This window comes from Pistacia vera, unplaced genomic scaffold, assembly GCF_008641045.1.
Source record: "Pistacia vera cultivar Batoury unplaced genomic scaffold, PisVer_v2 Contig292, whole genome shotgun sequence".
Taxonomy (NCBI): domain Eukaryota; kingdom Viridiplantae; phylum Streptophyta; class Magnoliopsida; order Sapindales; family Anacardiaceae; genus Pistacia; species Pistacia vera.
The window spans coordinates 1,269,065-1,286,503 of record NW_022196104.1 but is presented as its reverse complement, the minus strand read 5'-3'; the positions used below and the strand labels follow the sequence as shown (position 1 = coordinate 1,286,503).

The window sequence follows — 17,439 nt, the reverse complement described above, 5'->3', positions numbered from 1 at the left end:
AAAATATTATTCTATAGTTGTTTTCAAAATTCAAACTATGAAGATTCCGTAAGTAAAAGTCTAATCTTTCAAAAATAATATACATAATTAAGTTATGATATTATGTATATTTCAAAAGTAAGTGATAAATATAATTTCTTTTCTATAAGGTGAAATCATCAGTTGGGTTGCCCTGACATCAATATATCATCAAACAAGTATAATCTTTTCATTCAATATAATTACTTTATGAAATACTCACTTATTCATCCTTTGTGGAAGCAATGTTTGAGACACAATTTTCAATGAATGAGAGGCTTTTCAGAGTCCTTAACAGATGAAAACTTCACCGGCAGTGGGATATTTAGCTCTGAACAAACTAAGTCAATGATTTTTGCAGTTGCAGCACCATATGACAATTTGTTCAATGACACCGCTATAGCAAACCTGTTTTTTATGTCACAGAAACCTGTTGATCCACCCACGCCTGAGTGCCCAAAACCAATAAGCGATCCATCCTCAGCTTCACTCCTCTTAAACCCCAGTCCAAATTCCCCATTTGGCAAGGCCAAATTGTCATAATCACCAACACCCAAGAATGCATCATGGATTTTAGGGTTCCTAAAGATCTTGCCATCATTATTTGTGAGCACAGTGTAACCATCACCACTAGCCTCTTTTCCGTTATTGTTTGTGTTTTTCTTTGAAGCCGTAGGTACCTCCCTACTTTTCTTACCTTTTGGCTTTTTTGACTTCTCCTGTGAAGGAAATTTGGGGATGTGAGTGTGACTACCAAGTGGGGGCTTGGATAGTGAGGAATGTGGGGGTGGGATCACTCCCCCGTCCGCTAGGGCTGCATAGTAGCGTGCAACTGCACGGGCTGAGCAATGTCCATTAGTAGCAGGTAAGATGGATCGACGAGTGTTCAGCATGTTAAAGAAAACTGGCGCATCAGTGATAAGCTCTGCAATTTTGTCAACGTCGAAGGGTACGTTAGGATGATAAATGCTCTTTGAGTACTTGTTGAGATCATATTCATCTATTTCAAGACTTGCAAGTCGAGATTCCACACCTGGAGGGTAGCCATTGAAAGGCATGGTATTGCCATTGATGACAGCTATTTCAGTTTCATAGTTATAGCAAAATACAGAGTTTGACTCTTCAATTCAATATAACATATTATTATGTGTGCATATTCATGTCAACCTATACATATTTGCTGTACTAAGTAACATGAGAAAATTAAAAAGTAAAGTTTGATAAGTACCTGGCGGAATTCCAACGTATAGCTCGCCTTCAATATTTAGTGGACGAATGAACGCCTCTTCAAGAATCTCTTGAAATTTCTTCCCAGACGCATGCTGTTTTATCCAAACATATCATTAAAAAAAGGTGACTACATGGAGAAGTTGAGGATATAGTAAAATTCTTTGATCACTTTGAAGGCCAGCAAAAAGATCAAACTCACAATCTTTCCTACTGGCAGACCTAGGAGCACAAGGCATCTAGACACAACATCATATGCATATAAGCAAGATATTCATCATCTCTAGACTTCAGGGTTCATATAACTTCATACTCAAACCATAATCGACAACTTATATTCAATTGAAAGTAACATTAGCATATGCTATAATACCTCAATTATTCCACCACACAGCCAGCCAAAAGACAGATAGTTATAGACCTGCTGTTGGCCTGGTTCAGTTTCAGGTTCTGACTCGGCAATCCGCCTTAGACAGTCGTCCCAGTCAGCAGTTTTCGTAGGATTTTCTGATGTAAATTTAACCAAAGCATTGTGCAAACCACTTGTATGGTTAAGCACATGATGGACCTAAAATGGAAAACCAATTAATATTGAATTACTGACATAAGAATCGAGGCTAACACAGGATATCTTTAAAAGGTCATAGGATAAGATTTACACCTCTATGAGATCTTTTCCATTTGATCCAAATTCTGGCCAAACGTTAGAAACACTCTCCTCAAGCTTGAGTTTTCTGCAAGACAATAAAATGCCACAAGTTGTAAAATTGCAGGAACAACTTAAGTAACTTTGACATTGTAGGTCATACAATGGCCTCTCATGTACAAAAGTATCCATTAAACTGAGAATCTTAATGGATCAATTTGCTCATTTCAGATTTGTTCCCAGTAGTTAAAAATCATTAACAAATTTAGTAAATCTTTTTGAAATTTTATAGGGGTATCTCAGAATAATTTCATAATGAAATAAAGTCATATGGCTTCAAACTCTGCCTAGTTAAATATCTCAAAATACAGCATGCAAAATGAAGGACCTAGCATCTCTAGATGATATATGCGGAAGACAATGGGAAAAAGGGGCAAATCGTATTGGGACAGGTGGCCAAGTTGTTTGTTAGAATCTTCATGTCAGAATAAAAGGGGAGAAAAGTAGTAGTAGTGGGATATCCTGATTTTGTGCGTGAGTCTTACCTGGGAGGTGCTGGTCCTCGAAGACCCGTTGGTTCTACTGTTTTATTCAATGAATACTATCATCTATATTTTCCTATTAATCTAATCTGATTGTTCTTGTTCTATTTGCTGTTTATTTGTTTGTGCTCTGTGTGTGGGGTTTGGTTGTGTTGTGTTGTGGTGAATTGCTGGGATTTGGTGCTTTGATTCGAAGTTCTAGGATAGGTATTCATCAAATGGTATCAGAGCCGTTGTTGTTGGGGCATGGTTAATACAAGGATAGAGAACAGAATAGATGGAATTGAGAAGGAGGTCACGGTTATTCAGAGGAATGTGTCTAGAGTGACAGAAAACGTAAACGCAATGAGGGAGATGTTAATAGAAATGCAAAACTGGATGTGGAAAAAAGATGAAGAGGAGGAGGTTTGCCGGACAAAAGTGGCGGGGGAAGAAAATAATTTGGGAACAGGATCTATCATTGGGAATCAGAGTACTGAGGAACCTCACCCGGAAAATGAAACGCATGGGCACTGTGGTAATAACCATGGCGAAGGGTGGCATCGGCAAGATTGGGGTGGACGGAAACTTGAGTTGCCAATCTTCTCCGGTGACGATCCATACGGGTGGATTTTTCGTGTGGAACGTATTCTGCAATCAACCAGATTGTTGATGAGAGCAAGGTTCAATTGACGGCTCTCTGCATGGAGAGTAAAGCACTCCACTGGTACTAGTGGATAGAATCAAGGACAGCGGCGATAACTTGGCCGACATTCAAAGTTGCGTTGTTACAGAGATTTAGCATAACACAGGAGGTTAGTCCCTTGGAGCTGTTGATGTCGACGAAACAAGGAGGAACAATGCTAGATTTCTACCAGCGATTCGAGGAGATTGTGGCATTAACGAATGGTGAAAGGGAAGATGTTCTTACGACGGCATTTCTGAATGGGTTAAAGCCTGAAATTCAGGCTGAGAGCAAATTGCAACAACCCAACCTGTTGACCCAACCCAACTCCTTGACCAAAGTCACATTATTAGCCCAACGTGTTGAGGAAAGAAATTTAGCCTTAGAAGAAGCCCACGCAAGATTGGGCTGCTTAAGGAAAATGGGTAATATCACAACTAGGCCGAGAATTGCTTCCAACCAATACAGGCCTGAAGACAATTTAAAAACCCATTCACCATATAACCCATTTAACCCACCCAAACCCATTAGCCAAGCTAATACACTTTCCCACAACTCCACTCCAATTTGAAGAACTTATTTGGAGAGTTACGCCACCTCAAGGTCAACGCCTTCAATTAAAAATAGAACCAGCACATTTTGGTGAGAATTTATGTTCAAGAGATTAACCGTGGCCGAGATTCAAAGGAAAAGAGAGAAGGGGTTGTGTTATCACTTTGACGCAAAATACTTACCAGGGCATAAATGCAGCGGCATCAATTTCAGGTCTTGTTAGTCGATGAGGACGAAACCAGGGGGGATGATGAAACGAAGGAAGAAATTATGGTTGAAGAGGTACCCAAGGAAGCCTAGTTGTCGATCAACTCTGTAGTTGGAATTAATGTCCCAAGAACTTTGAAATTGAGGCACATCACACAACTTCAAAATCGGGGTCTACTTGAGGAACTACAGATTCCAGTAGTGGTGACGAAGACATTTGGGGTGAGAGTGGGGGATGGTTTTAATGTGAGATATTAGGGAGAGTGTAAGGATGTGTGTTTGACACTGTAGAGCATTAGCATCGTTCAAAACTTCTTCCAGTTAGGGATGAGTAGTGCTAATGTTATTTTGAGAATGGTTTGCACGATAGATTGGAAAAAACTTATGATGAGATTTCGCTGTTTAGGGGAGACAGTCACTTTTTAGGGAGATCCGGCTTTGTGCAAAACCATGCTGTCTCTCAAAGGAATGTTGAAAATGCTACAGTCTAAGGGGCCAGGATACTATATTGAGTTCGAGAATATGCAATTGCAATCACCAGGGGAGTCACGTGAGGATGGGAGGATCAATGAACTGTTACGGCAGCATGAGGGGCTGTTTGAATCTCCACCAGGACTTCCTCCGGCTAGAATCCATGATGCAATCAAACTTGAGCTAGGTAGCCATAACATTAGACCATACAGGTATCCGTACTTTTTGAAGAATGAAATTGAGAATATTGTGCGGGACATGCCAGTGTCCAATATTACTAAGCCAAGTGAGAGCCTGTTTTCTAGCCTTGTACTGCTGGTGAGAAAGAAGAATGGTGGGTGGCGTTTTTGCATTGACTACAGAGCTCTGAATAAGGTTACTATACCCGACAAATTTCCCGTCCCGACAATCGATGAATTGTTCGACGAATTAGGAGGAGCTTCAATTTTTACTAAACTCGACCTCAAATCGAGCTACCACCAGATTTGGGTAAGAGAAGATGACACCTACAAGACTGCGCTCCGCACCCACGAAGGCCACTACGAATTTCTTGTGATGCCCTTCGGGTTATCGAATGATCACTCAACCTTCCAAGCCCTTATAGACGACATTTTTAAACCTCATCTGAGACAGTTTCTACTGGTTTTCTTTGACAACATTCTGATTTATATAGTTCAGATATGGAAACTCACCTGGACCACTTGAGCATCACTTTTCAGACACTAAAGTAGCACCAGATTGTGGTGGACAAAAAAAAATGTAAGTTTGCTCAAAAATAGTTGGATTACTTGGAGCATATAATCTCACCTATGGGCATCGTAGTCGATCCAGCTAAAATTGAGTGCATTCTCGCTTGGCCAATACCCAAAGATATCAAGGCTTTACGTGGTTTGCTCAGGTTAACTAGGTATTATCAGAAGTTTGTAAATGGGTACGACTCTATGGCAAGACCTCTCACGAATCTCTTTTGCAAGAATTCCTTCAATTGGACCAAGTCTTTGCAAGCTACATTCGATGAGCTTAAAAAGGTAATGACTACTTTGTCGGTTCTTGCTATGCCTGACTTTACTAAAACTTTTATCATTGAAATAAATGCTTCGGGCCTAGGACTGGGGGCTAATTTAATGCAAGAGGGAAGGCCATTAGCTTTTATCAGTCAAGGGCTTTTTGTGAGATCACAAGCCAAATCGGTTTATGAACGGGAGCTTATGGCAATTGTTTTAGTAGTACAGAAGTGGAAACACTATCTTCTCAGAAGGCATTTCATCATTCGAACTGACCAACGCAATCTTCGTTACTTGAATGATCAAAGGTTACATGGCGAGGATCAACAGAAATGGATAATCAAGCTTTTAGGGTTGGATTTTGAGATACAGTACAAACCGGACTTAGAAAACAAGGCAACTGATGCCTTGTCCAGACGAGCAGATTGGGCAGAATGCAACGCTATCTCTACTTGTTATTTTGGCAGCCGAAATGAATGGGAGGAAGCTATTTAGCAAGACGAAAAACTGTGCAAAATCAGCCGGGATTTAATTGCGGATTCCTAAAGCCATCTACAATTTCGCCTAGTGGGACACCGATTTTTCTATGATGATCAAATAGTTTTGCCTCGTTCAAGCCCCCAAGTTTAGCTTCTTCTTCGGCAATTTCACTCATCTCCTATGGGGGGTCATTCCGGGTTTTTCAGAACCTACAAAAGATTGTCTAAGGTTGTGTATTGGGAGGGTATGAAAGGTGATGTCCAGGATTTTGTTCGCAACTACGCTATATGCCAACAGAATAAATATGATAACCTCCAACCGGCCGGTTTATTATAGCCCATACCCGTACCAACCCAAGTGTGGGAAGACATCTCAGTGGACTTCATCGTAGGCCTTCCTAAAACTCAATAGGTCGATAAAATACTAATGGTGGTTGATCGATTAACAAAATACAACCATTTCATTCCTCTTCAACATCCTTAAATAGCCAAGGAGGTAGCCAATCTCTTCCTTCAGAATATTGTGAAATTACATGGCTTTCCCAAGACAATTGTCTCGGATCGAGACAGGCTCTTTATGAGTTTTTTTTGGGGGAGATGTTTAAACAATCGGACACCAAGCTAGACATGAGTACAACGTATCATCCTCAATCTGATGGTCAATCCAAAGTGGTCAATCGGTACATTGAAACGTATTTACATTGCATTGTGGGGCAGCAGCCTAAACAGTGGCCTAAGTGGTTGAGTTAGGCGGAATATTGGTTTAATATGACCTTCAACCGATCTTTAGGTATGACTCCTTTTCGGGCATTATACGGAAGAGATCCACCGGCACTTCTTAAGTATTATGAGCATACATCAATGGTTAAGGCAATTGATGAACAAATGACGGAAAGGAACCACAACCTAGATGAACTCAAGCTAAATCTGTCTAAGGCTTAAGAGGCTATGAAGGCTTATTCTGATGGAAAAAGAAGGGTTGTTCAGTTAGATAAGAGAGAATTGGTTTACTTAAAACTTCAACCATATTGTCTCAAATCCCTAGCCAAGAAAACCAACGAAAAACTCAGTCCCAAATAAGGTGATTGTGAAAATTGGCCCCTTGGCTTACCGCTTGAAACTTCCTACCACGGCTCACACCCATAACGTCTTCCACATATCTCAGCTGAAAAAAGTCACTTCTCATCCAATTGTCGCACTTCCTCTTCCTAGTTTCTAGATAGTGATATGTTACTCCAGGTTGAACCAGAACAAGCCTTGCTCAAACATTGATTGTTGAATGGGAACTATGAAGTTTTGATCAAATAGAAGAGTTTGCCGACTTGCAATAATACTTGGGAATCCTATGAAACCATCTGCCGTCAGTTTCCATCTTTTCACCTTGAGAACAAGGTGGCACTCCTTAGGGAGGGTAATGATAGACCTAGCATCTCTAAGCGGTATATGCGTAAGACAAGGAACGGGAAAAAAGGGCAAAAGGGGTAAATCATATTGGGACAGGTGGCTAGGTAGTTTGTTAGAATCTTCGTGTCAGAATAAAAGGGGAGAAAAGTAGTAGTAATGGGATATCCTGATTTTGTGCGTGAGTCTTACTTGGGAGGTGCTGGCCCTCGAAGACCAGTTGGTTCTATTGTTTTATTCAATGATACTATCATCTATATTTTCCTATTAATCTAATCTGATTGTTCTTGTTCTACTTGCTGTTTATTTGTTTGTGCTCTGTGTGTGTGGTTTGGTTGTGTTGTGCTGTGCTGTGGTGAATTGCTAGGATTTGGTGCTGTGATTGGAAGTTCTAGGATAGGTATTCATCACAATACGTAATAAAGGAGCTTCAAAATCCACAGTATGAATTACATGTTCTCTCAACTGAAATTAATGACATATATATAACTAGTAAAATAAAACTTTTGCACAACAAAGCCTAAAGATTTACGAACATAAAGCTTAGTACCCAAAAGAACTATAACATACCCATTGTCAACAAGCCAATGTAACAATCCTGCTGTGATGCCCTTTGTTACCGAGAAAACGTTAAAAAGACTATCAGGCTGAACAGGACGAGGATCATATCTACCAAGCACTCCAGCAGCGGTATCTACAATGACCTCACCATCTTTGTATGCACAAACCTTAAGACATCATTAATGAAAATCTCATAAAAGGCGAAGAATAATCGTAGCCACATTTTTGTTTTTCCATATTTTGGCATCCAAAGTTAGACAAATAAGCCTATTAATTAATCATCCTAAAATGTTAGTACGAATTTCAGACTAAAAAGTTAAATTAAAAAAAAAAAACAAAAAAAAAAAGGTGAAACAAATAATGGTGCGGAAACTAGAAGAAAATAATTCCTTTTGTGAACCACCCAGTTCAAATATTGGACACTGCATATCTCTTTTTTTTTTTTTTTTTTTCAAATTCACTAAAAATTCCTATTCCTATTAAACATACTGCTTTTAGCACTCTCCACTTTAATCTTAGAGAGGTACAAAAATTAAAATTGGTCAAGACCTGAATTCCAAGTATCTTGTCTGAATTCCCCAGCTCAACTAAGAACTCCCTCAGCTTGGCCCAACTTCAGAATGGATCGGAGCATCATAAATCCACTGGGGATTTGCAGTGGTACCTTGGTCATGTTTCTAAGAAGTTAATTAAATTGTAGTCAGATATGAGCCAGTAAACAATAGTTATGAAACAACAGATCAGGGTTATAATGGATGACCCTTGTAAAACAGATTCGGCAAACGGTCTCAAAAAATCCAGATATACTATGTGAATTTCATGATGGACGAAAGCCCTGAACCATGTAGATAATGAGATAAAAATGCACATTTGTCTAACAAGGTAAGGATGGAGGCCTCATTGCCATACCTCTAAGGAGTAAGGACTTTTGAAAACATTACAAATTCACCAGGAAAGGCATCGAACTGGAACCAAAGTGTAAACCATATTAAAATATGAATGTCTTAGACAAAAATACAGAAACAAGGTGATGAAATGCCTACAGGATTAAAGCGTTTAATTTCTTGGGCTAATAAATTCATCTTTTCCTGTATAAACTCATGCTTTTTATCTTTTGCTCAGCAATAATTTTCATGGTATCCTGTACACAGGGAGATTAATGAGAGGTAAAGAAATTTTAAGTTGAGATACAATCTGAGAGTAGTGCAAACTTACTTCAGCTTCATCTGCTGGTGTGGAATCACGGAAAAATAAAGTGTAACCTCCCTAGCTGCTCAGGCAGGTCTAGAAGCAGCTTGAGTCCCACTTCTGCCATGGCAGACAGAAGAGCTGCATGGTCCTTGACAGATAATAATATACAATTATTTTTAATACGGAATGAGAAATAGTCTGAAGAGATGTCGAAACCACAGAGACATGAACAATAATAATTGGGAAATAGTAACATTATGGTGATAACTTAACAAGCTAAGTACATAAATAATAAAGAGTCCGTTCAATCAAAAATGAAGGTTGAGAGAAAGTAAAAGATTACTGACAAAGTAGAAACGGACACACAACTCTTCATGCCAGAGTAATTAGCTCATAGACACTCACACAACAATACAGAGTCAGCTGATTCCTGTAATTTCTACAATTCTTAAAAATATTTACTCTAAGATGAGAAAAATGACGAAAAGTTAACCCAAACCTCAGCAGCTGCTAACAACATTTTTGCTAGTCTTGTCTCATAGAGCATGAAACTTTCTTTGTGACCCAAAGTCGAGTAAAATTGGACGATGAGGAGCCTCCTTGCTAACAAGGAAATTTCCTGCATCAAAACATCCAAGAAAGCTTTGGAATCGGTAGAGGAATTGATTGTTGCACTAAACATTAGATCACTTCCGAAGGCCAAACAAACTTTCAAGACAACAGGGGTAAAAAGAAGATACACTGAAACAGGTACCAGGATGAGGGTCCCCATTGAAAAATCCATCAATATAAATTTGGTGGGCATATGCAGTGTAATTTCTTCTACAATTCTGCTTGTCAACACCAAAAGCTTCCAGAGATTCATAGTCATTATACGTATTCCATCCATATACTCTAAAATGAGGACGGCTTCTGTTGACTGTCAATTTGAAAAAAGAAAGATGCACATTCAGTATTTGAAACAAAAAAAGCAGTGTTCTTAATTCTAAGAATTTAAGTACCAAAGTAAACAGTAGATCAAAGTCCAGAATTAGTAACAATAGGTAACCTACCAATCCAATATTATAAAAAAATAATAATAAAAAAAAATAAAATTAATAGTTATAGCCAAAGGATTAGCCCATTTGTTAAAAGAGTATGCCTGAAATATAACGGTTTATATTAAGTAATAAAACTTGAACTGTTTCTTCGGGACAAAACTTTTCTGTTTCACTGAGATATCACTCCAGATTTTCGTGATAACTTATCAAGTATGATAAACACAAGAGTAACATTAAATATTCCAGGTTCCCATCCTTAATTTAAAGATAGACTACAGGGGTGTTCAAAACCGGTTAACCGATTTTGTGAAAAAACCGTTTTTCTGGTTCAGGAATTTTCTGAACCAAAACCAAACCGGTTAAGGGGAAAATCTGTTTTTCGATTAACCAAAAAACCGGTTAACGGTTTTGAACGGTTTTAATTTAATATTTAATATTTATATTTTTTTTAATTTAATATTTTTATAATAAACCGGATTTTTTTTTATTTGATATTTGAATTTAATATTTTATAATAAACCTGTTTATAAAACCGGTTTTGGTTAACTAGTTCTTATATTCTCGTAAACTGGTAACCGAACCGGAAAAGGTTATTGTATTTCTTTGAACCGAAACCAAACCAGTTTTTCAGATAAACGAAAAACTGGTCAGTTTGATGAACACCCCTAGCTCGAGTCACCTAAACTTCAGATTGCAGACTAAACACATTAAGTTTATATAATAGTGAAAATCATGCGAAACTTCGGAAAAAGAACATCCAATTTATGACCGGCTTGTTATCTTCGCATATGTTTTTGCAGCCAAGATTTCTAAACACAGTTCTGGTATTTTTTAGAAACACAACAAGAATCAATAAGAAAAATTATTAAGCACCAATAAGAAAAAATATTGATGAAATTAAAGCATACATCACCACAACGGAAGTGCAAAATCCATGATTTTTTTTCCTGTCATTTCAAATTCCACCATTGAACCAAACATCTTATCAAAACTTATGACAAGCAGTTCATTCAAGAAAAAAATCATACCAGCTTCAAGATTGAAGTCAAGTTCTTGGAGCTTTCGGCACCATTCATCTAAAATAGGATTGAAGTCATACAGCGGTTCTGCCCAAGCTATCAAGTCAACAATCGATTTGCATCCTTCAAGTCCTATAAAATATAGGATACCAAATAAGCATTATTACTGCATGTTTTTCTTAGCAAATTATTGTAAACAATGTAAAACCTCTAAGATAATTTTCTTGATGCCCTGATGTTGAACTTTGACAACCACATCCTGCTCATCACTCAGCTTGGCACGGTGGACTTGTGCAATCTACATACTTAAAACATGAGAATCCCAGAATGTACTTACTATTCCAATAGCTCATACTATCAACTATAGGTCGAGGATCTTACTGATGCTGTTGCCAAAGGATTTTTGTCAAAATACTTGAAGAGATCTTCCAGATTTACCCAATTCTTTCTCTATGGTCTGACAACCTGTGCAACCAAAACTTACCACTTAGATATTGAATATGTAGGAAAAATACGCACATACCTACGGGAGTATTGGCGGTGGCCACATTTCGCCACCATATCCTAAGTCCTTCCACATTGCTAGATGCTACCGTGCTAGACAGCAAAAAGGCATTTCTCCTTTCTTCCTTCTCTTTCTTTCTCCCTCTTCTTTTCTTGTGTCTACCCTCATTTTTCTATTTCTCTCCACCTTCTTTTCCCCTCCTTTCAGATCTGGCAGTGCCAATCCTTATCATCTAAGTCAAAACGATGGATTTATCAAACACCTTATTTGACATTGGTGTTGCTTCTTTTCACGACTGGAGGCAACGTCTCGCCCCACCGTGGTTGGCGCACGAGTAAAGGAAACGTCTTGCCCCACGTTGCTGGTGCCAGTTGCTCTGCCGTTGGGAGAGATGGTTACGGTGAAGAAAGGGGATCCTGGGTGGTGGTTCCAAGGTGGAGTAGAGAGAAAGAAAGTTTAAAAAGGAAAGGAGGAAAAAAGAGAGAATAGATCACTTATACTTGCGCATTTAACAAGTGTTGGACAGATTAGGATTTAGGGGGTGATCAACTAGGTTCTAAAACATCAAAGGATGAATGATTAAAAAGGCCATAATTATCCAGAAAGTTAAACTTTGTAAAATTACAGGGGCATAATTGACTTTTACTCGTAACTATGGTTGTAAATTTGAGCCCTATATCTTTAATTAGACAATGTACGTACCTTTACTTTAACAGAAGAAGCGTAAAAGAGTATTTAATTAATTTTTATAATTAATGCTCATTAATTAATAATATTCAATTGATTTTTTTTTTTTGTGTAGTTGCCTCTCACCGCTTGGAATACTAAAATTGTTGTCTGTCAATTTACAATTTAACAAATTTAAACAGATAATGTTACCTCATTTTTCATACCAATGGGTGGATTCTATCATTTCGTGAAACTTACAAGTTGTACATTTATTTATTTTAATCAATTAAAGTATAATGTTTTCAAGTTTTAATTTATTCAATTTAGAGACACTTAAAGTCAACGATATTACACTAACAGAAAATAAGAATAAATAAGTAATTATATTGCAAATTTAAACAGAACAAACTCATAAAACTTTATAAAATGAAATGGTGACAAGTCAACTTCCATTTATCTTCTAATTATATACAAAGTAAGAAGAAATCACCTCATGTAAAGGACCGAGGAGGAAGAGAGTCTTGCAACGATTTGAGAAGAGTTATGTACTCTGGTGGAAGCACATCAGCACGTCCGGATAAGTATTGTCCAAGTTTCACCCATAAGCCATTCAACTCTTTTATTAGTTTCACAATTCGTTTACCATTGCGATTATGAGCTTTCTCCCATAAACCAGGTCTTTTTGATTTTTTAGTCCATTTCGCTTTTGTTTGTACAGCCTTTTGTAAAAATTAACACCATATAAGTCAATAAAATTTCCATCCACTTCACATCAAAATAGTAAACAATAACAAAGAAATTAACTTTAATTACCTTATAGTCTAAGATAACTTTGAAAGCCAGCATGTATACTTTCATGCGTCTTATGTAAATGTTTCCCCACCCCATCTGAAATAGCAAACAGTTATACGGCCTTTTAACATTTATACGAAATCAGATACACTAAGCATTTTATTCTTAAGAGAATAGTAACAATGCCATATTATTTAGTTTCATGTAGGCAATAAATATGATACTCATACACTAACACGACACCAACTGAGATTTAAAAGGGATGTAGCGTTATTGAAACCAAGGGACTGAGATTTGATAGAAAGAAAATTACCTCAAGTTTTCTGAAGTTAGTTGATCAAATTGAAACTATTTTGATACCTGTGTCGTTTTACAAAAGAACTTCCAATTGTATGGTTCAGTGTTCAACACCTCTTATACAGCTTCATTTCAGGAAGGAAACAAGGAGGTTCAATAGTCGGCGAAGACGTGTCAAGATCTGATTGAAGAGTTGATTTAGGAATGATACTTAGATTGGAGATATGTGAGGCGTGGAATAAAAGGCAGAGAATATGGACGTTAAATTAAAATGATTCCAATGGGGTGGCTTAAAGCAACCATTAATACTGTTGTAGTATATATAGTATTACTAAAGTACTTTCCGTCTGTTTAAGATAACATCCGCCCTCTGAATGTTCTTCCAGTGTCAAATCATCAAACCTTGTTGTTGTAGTTCCTTCTAGATGTTTCTATTGCACAGTGTATTCATTTAATTAGGTTAATACACAGTAAACTAATAAATTTATATATAGGGTTAAAGTAACTGACAGTTACACCCCACGAAACATCAAAAACTCATCTTAGAACCCAAAAATTGGTCCTTTTTTTTTTTTTTGTATTTTATTTATTTGAATAAATTTTGTTATTTGTTTTAGTTTTTAAATCTTAAAAATTTTTATAAAAACATTTTGTTGTTTAAATTTTAAAAAGTTTTGGCCACCTGACTTTTCTCAAATTTTTGTTTTTTTTAATCAATTTTTTTTAGAAATTCTATTTTCAAATTTTCAAATTTTATTTTCAACTTTTAACTTTTTTCGTATTTTTTAGTCCATTTTAAATTTTAAGATTATTTTTATTTTATTTTTTTACATTTTCTAAGTAATTTTTCCTATTTTTATTCAAAATAAACTTACATAAATTTGTATAAAGTTTTAAAATATTTAAAAAAAGCTTTAGGGAAAATTTAATTCAGACATTTCAGAGGTCAACAACAGTCGACACCCAAAAGCTTTGTAGTTGAAAAGCTTCAGGGGCAATTTAGACATTTTGTAGGTCAAACGCAGTTAACATCCAATTTAATAGCCAAAATAGACGACGTGGGGTATATACTATAATTTCTGTAGTTTCTGGGGTCTAAGAAACTTTCTAATGTTTCAGGAGGTGTACATGGTATTAGATATATATATATATATATAGTTGTTTAATTTTCGTTCACAAGAAATTCTCCTGTCATTTGGCTTAGGCTTCCATGGCCTTCTTCTCAGCTCTCTCGAATGTCATGCACCTAGACTTTGCAAAGCAACCACAAAGTCAAAGAGAGTCAGTGGGGTGCCATTAGCGAAACCCTTAAAAACTCAAGTCTGATTCGTACTTTCCCCTAGTCCAAAGCTCAACTTCAAACTACTTCCTTGGACTACAGACTTTCGTTTTGACCTTTGACAAAAACTTAAAAGGAAGTGATAACAAAAACTGAAAAGATGTTTCTTTCGAAAAAGGAAGTGTATATCGTTACCTCAAATTCTATTAGTGCGCTTTAATTTGTAGCCCACCTCTCTTCCACCCCGACTCCTTTTTCTCCGTTTCTTTTTCTTTCCCTCTGCCCAAAATCGCTGCCAAGCCAACCGCTCTCTCTTTCGTGCACATTTTTCTTATATATGTTTTTTATGAATTTGTGGATTTGTGGAGTTTGTAGGTTTGTGGATGTGTGGATTTTCTTGATTAATGGAGGTTTTGTGAAGATGGGAGAGACAATGATAGATGGGGGTGGAGGATTGGCTGATGGGTGCATGGTGGAGGTGGGGTGCGGTTTGGTTAAGGTGTTGAGGTGATCAGACCTTGAGACGAGCAGAGGAGGAAGAAGAGAGGTCAGCGATGCGTGAGAAAGAAATGGTAGGCATAGATCTGACTGCGTTGATTTGGCCGGATGCAATTTGGCCGGAATCGCACTCGGCAAAGTGCGATACTGTATCGCACTTTGCCGAGTGAGATTTCGACCGAATCGCATCTTCTCGAGTCGGTTCGGGCCAATTTGCCGTATCGCACTTTGCCGAGTGAGATTCCGGCCGAATCGCATCTTCTCGAGTCGATTCGGGCCAATTGGTGTGATTTTGTTGGTGTGAAGTGAATGTGAAAGAGGATATGAATATGAGAGAAGAGAAGGAGCTAACAAAAGACCTTTGTGCATATTTTCACGAGAAAATTTAGCTAACCGGCCATCCCAAGTTTGGATTTAAAAAAAGGGCCTTGAAACTGTTTACCATTTTTTATTTTATTTAAAGAAACTGACGTGGCACAGTTAGGATCCATTAAACATGTAAAATGGGTTAAAATGAAAAGATTAAAACATATAAGGACAAAATATAATTAATGAAAGTTTTTAAAATTTGAAATTTGAAAAAGAGCCCCAAATATTCAAATCGCTTAATCGAAACCAATTAAGGCAAAAATCGATATCTTCAATCCCTAAACGCATCTGTGTAATTTTCGACAATAACAGTCCACATTCCGGCAAATTTTCACACCCAAATTCAACCCTAAAGCTTCTTCCTTTCTTAAAACTATGGCTGACATTAACAATGAGGAGGAAAACCCAACGCCTCTTCGAATCGTAGAGTCTGGCCGCGCAAACAGTTCAATGGCTGCTCCGGTGGATCCTCCGACAGTGAAGGTGTTCCAATAGCGGAGACGACGGCGGCACAACAAGAGGGAGAACCTACGGGAGTATTGGCGGTGGCCACATTTCGCCACCATAATCCTAAGTCCTTCCAACATTTGCTAGATGCTAACCGTGGACTACAGCAAAAGGCATTTCTCCTTTCTTCCTTCTCTTTCTTTCCCTCCTTTCTTTTTCTTGCTACCCCTCTTTTCTATTTCTCCTCCACCTTCTTTTCCCCTCCTTTCAGATCTGGCATAGTGCCATCCTTATCATCTAAGTCAAAACTCGATTGGATTTTTCAAAACCTTATTTGCACCTTGGTGTTGCTCTCTTTCACGACTGGAGGCAACGTCTCGCCCCACCGTGGTTGGCGCACAGTAAAGGAAACTCTTGCCCCACCGTTTGCTGGTGCACAGTTGCTCTGCCGTGGGGAGAGATGTTACGGTGAAGAAAGGGGATCCTGTGTGGTGGTTCCAAGGTGGGTAGAGAGAAGAAAGTTTAAAAAGACAGGAGGAAAAAAGAGAGAATAGATCACCTTATACTTGCGCATTTAACAAGTGTTGACAGATTAGGATTTTAGGGGGTGATCAACTAGGTTCTAAAACATCAAGTGAGTGAATGTTAAAAGGCCATAATTATCCAGAAAGTTAAACTTTGAAAATTACCAGGCAATAATTGACTTTACTCTACTCTATGGTTGTAAATTTGAGCCCTATATCCTTTAATTAGACAATAGTACGTACCTTTTACTTTAACAGAAGAGCGTAAAAGAGTATTTAATTTAATTTTTATAATTAGCTCATAATTAATAATATATTCATTGATTTTTTTTGTTGTATGTTGCCTCTCACAGCTTGGAATACTAAATTGTTGTTCGGTCAATTAACTTAACAAATTTAAACATGATAATGTTTAACCTTCTATTTTTCTCCCATGGTGTGTTCTATCATTTCGTGCAAGCTACAAGTTGTACTAGTTATCTCTTTTTTAATCAATTAAAGTATAAGGTTTTCAAGTTTATTTATTCAATTTAGAGACACTAATAGTCAACTGGTATTACCCTTAACAGAAATAGTAATAAATAAGTAATTATTATTGCAATTTAAACAGAACAAATCCATAAAACTTTATAACATGAAATGGTGACAAGTCAACTTCCATTATCTTCTAATTTATACAGGTAAAAGAAGAATTCACCTCATGTAAAGGACGAGAGAGGAAGAGAGTCTGCAACGATTTGAGAAGAGTATTACCTGGGGAAGCACTCAGCACGTGGATAAGTACTTGTCCAAGTCACCCATAAGCCTCAAACTCTTATAGTTACACAAATTAGTCCATTGCGCTTTGAGCTTCTCCCATAACAGATCTTTTTGATTTTTTAGTCCATTTCTCTTTGTTTGTACAGCCTTTAGTAAAATAACACATAAGCAATAAATTCCATCCACTTCCATTCAAAATAGTACAGTAACAACAGAAAAACTTTATTACCTTTATAGTCTAAGATACCATTAAAGCCAGCATGTATACTTCATGCGTC

The 17,439-nt window shown here is 37.4% G+C and overlaps 1 protein-coding gene across 1 annotated transcript; it reads right to left on the bottom strand.

Moving 5' to 3' along the window:
• Nucleotides 1–281: 281 nt before the first annotated feature.
• On the bottom strand, nucleotides 282–2,083 carry LOC116134945. Its single transcript, XM_031420621.1, has 5 exons — nucleotides 2,055–2,083; nucleotides 1,907–1,979; nucleotides 1,619–1,813; nucleotides 1,247–1,340; nucleotides 282–1,138 (listed from the first exon to the last, which is right to left on the bottom strand). Exons 1-5 carry the CDS (start codon nucleotides 2,081–2,083, stop codon nucleotides 282–284), a joined length of 1,248 nt encoding a protein of 415 aa, XP_031276481.1.
• Nucleotides 2,084–17,439: the final 15,356 nt, after the last annotated feature.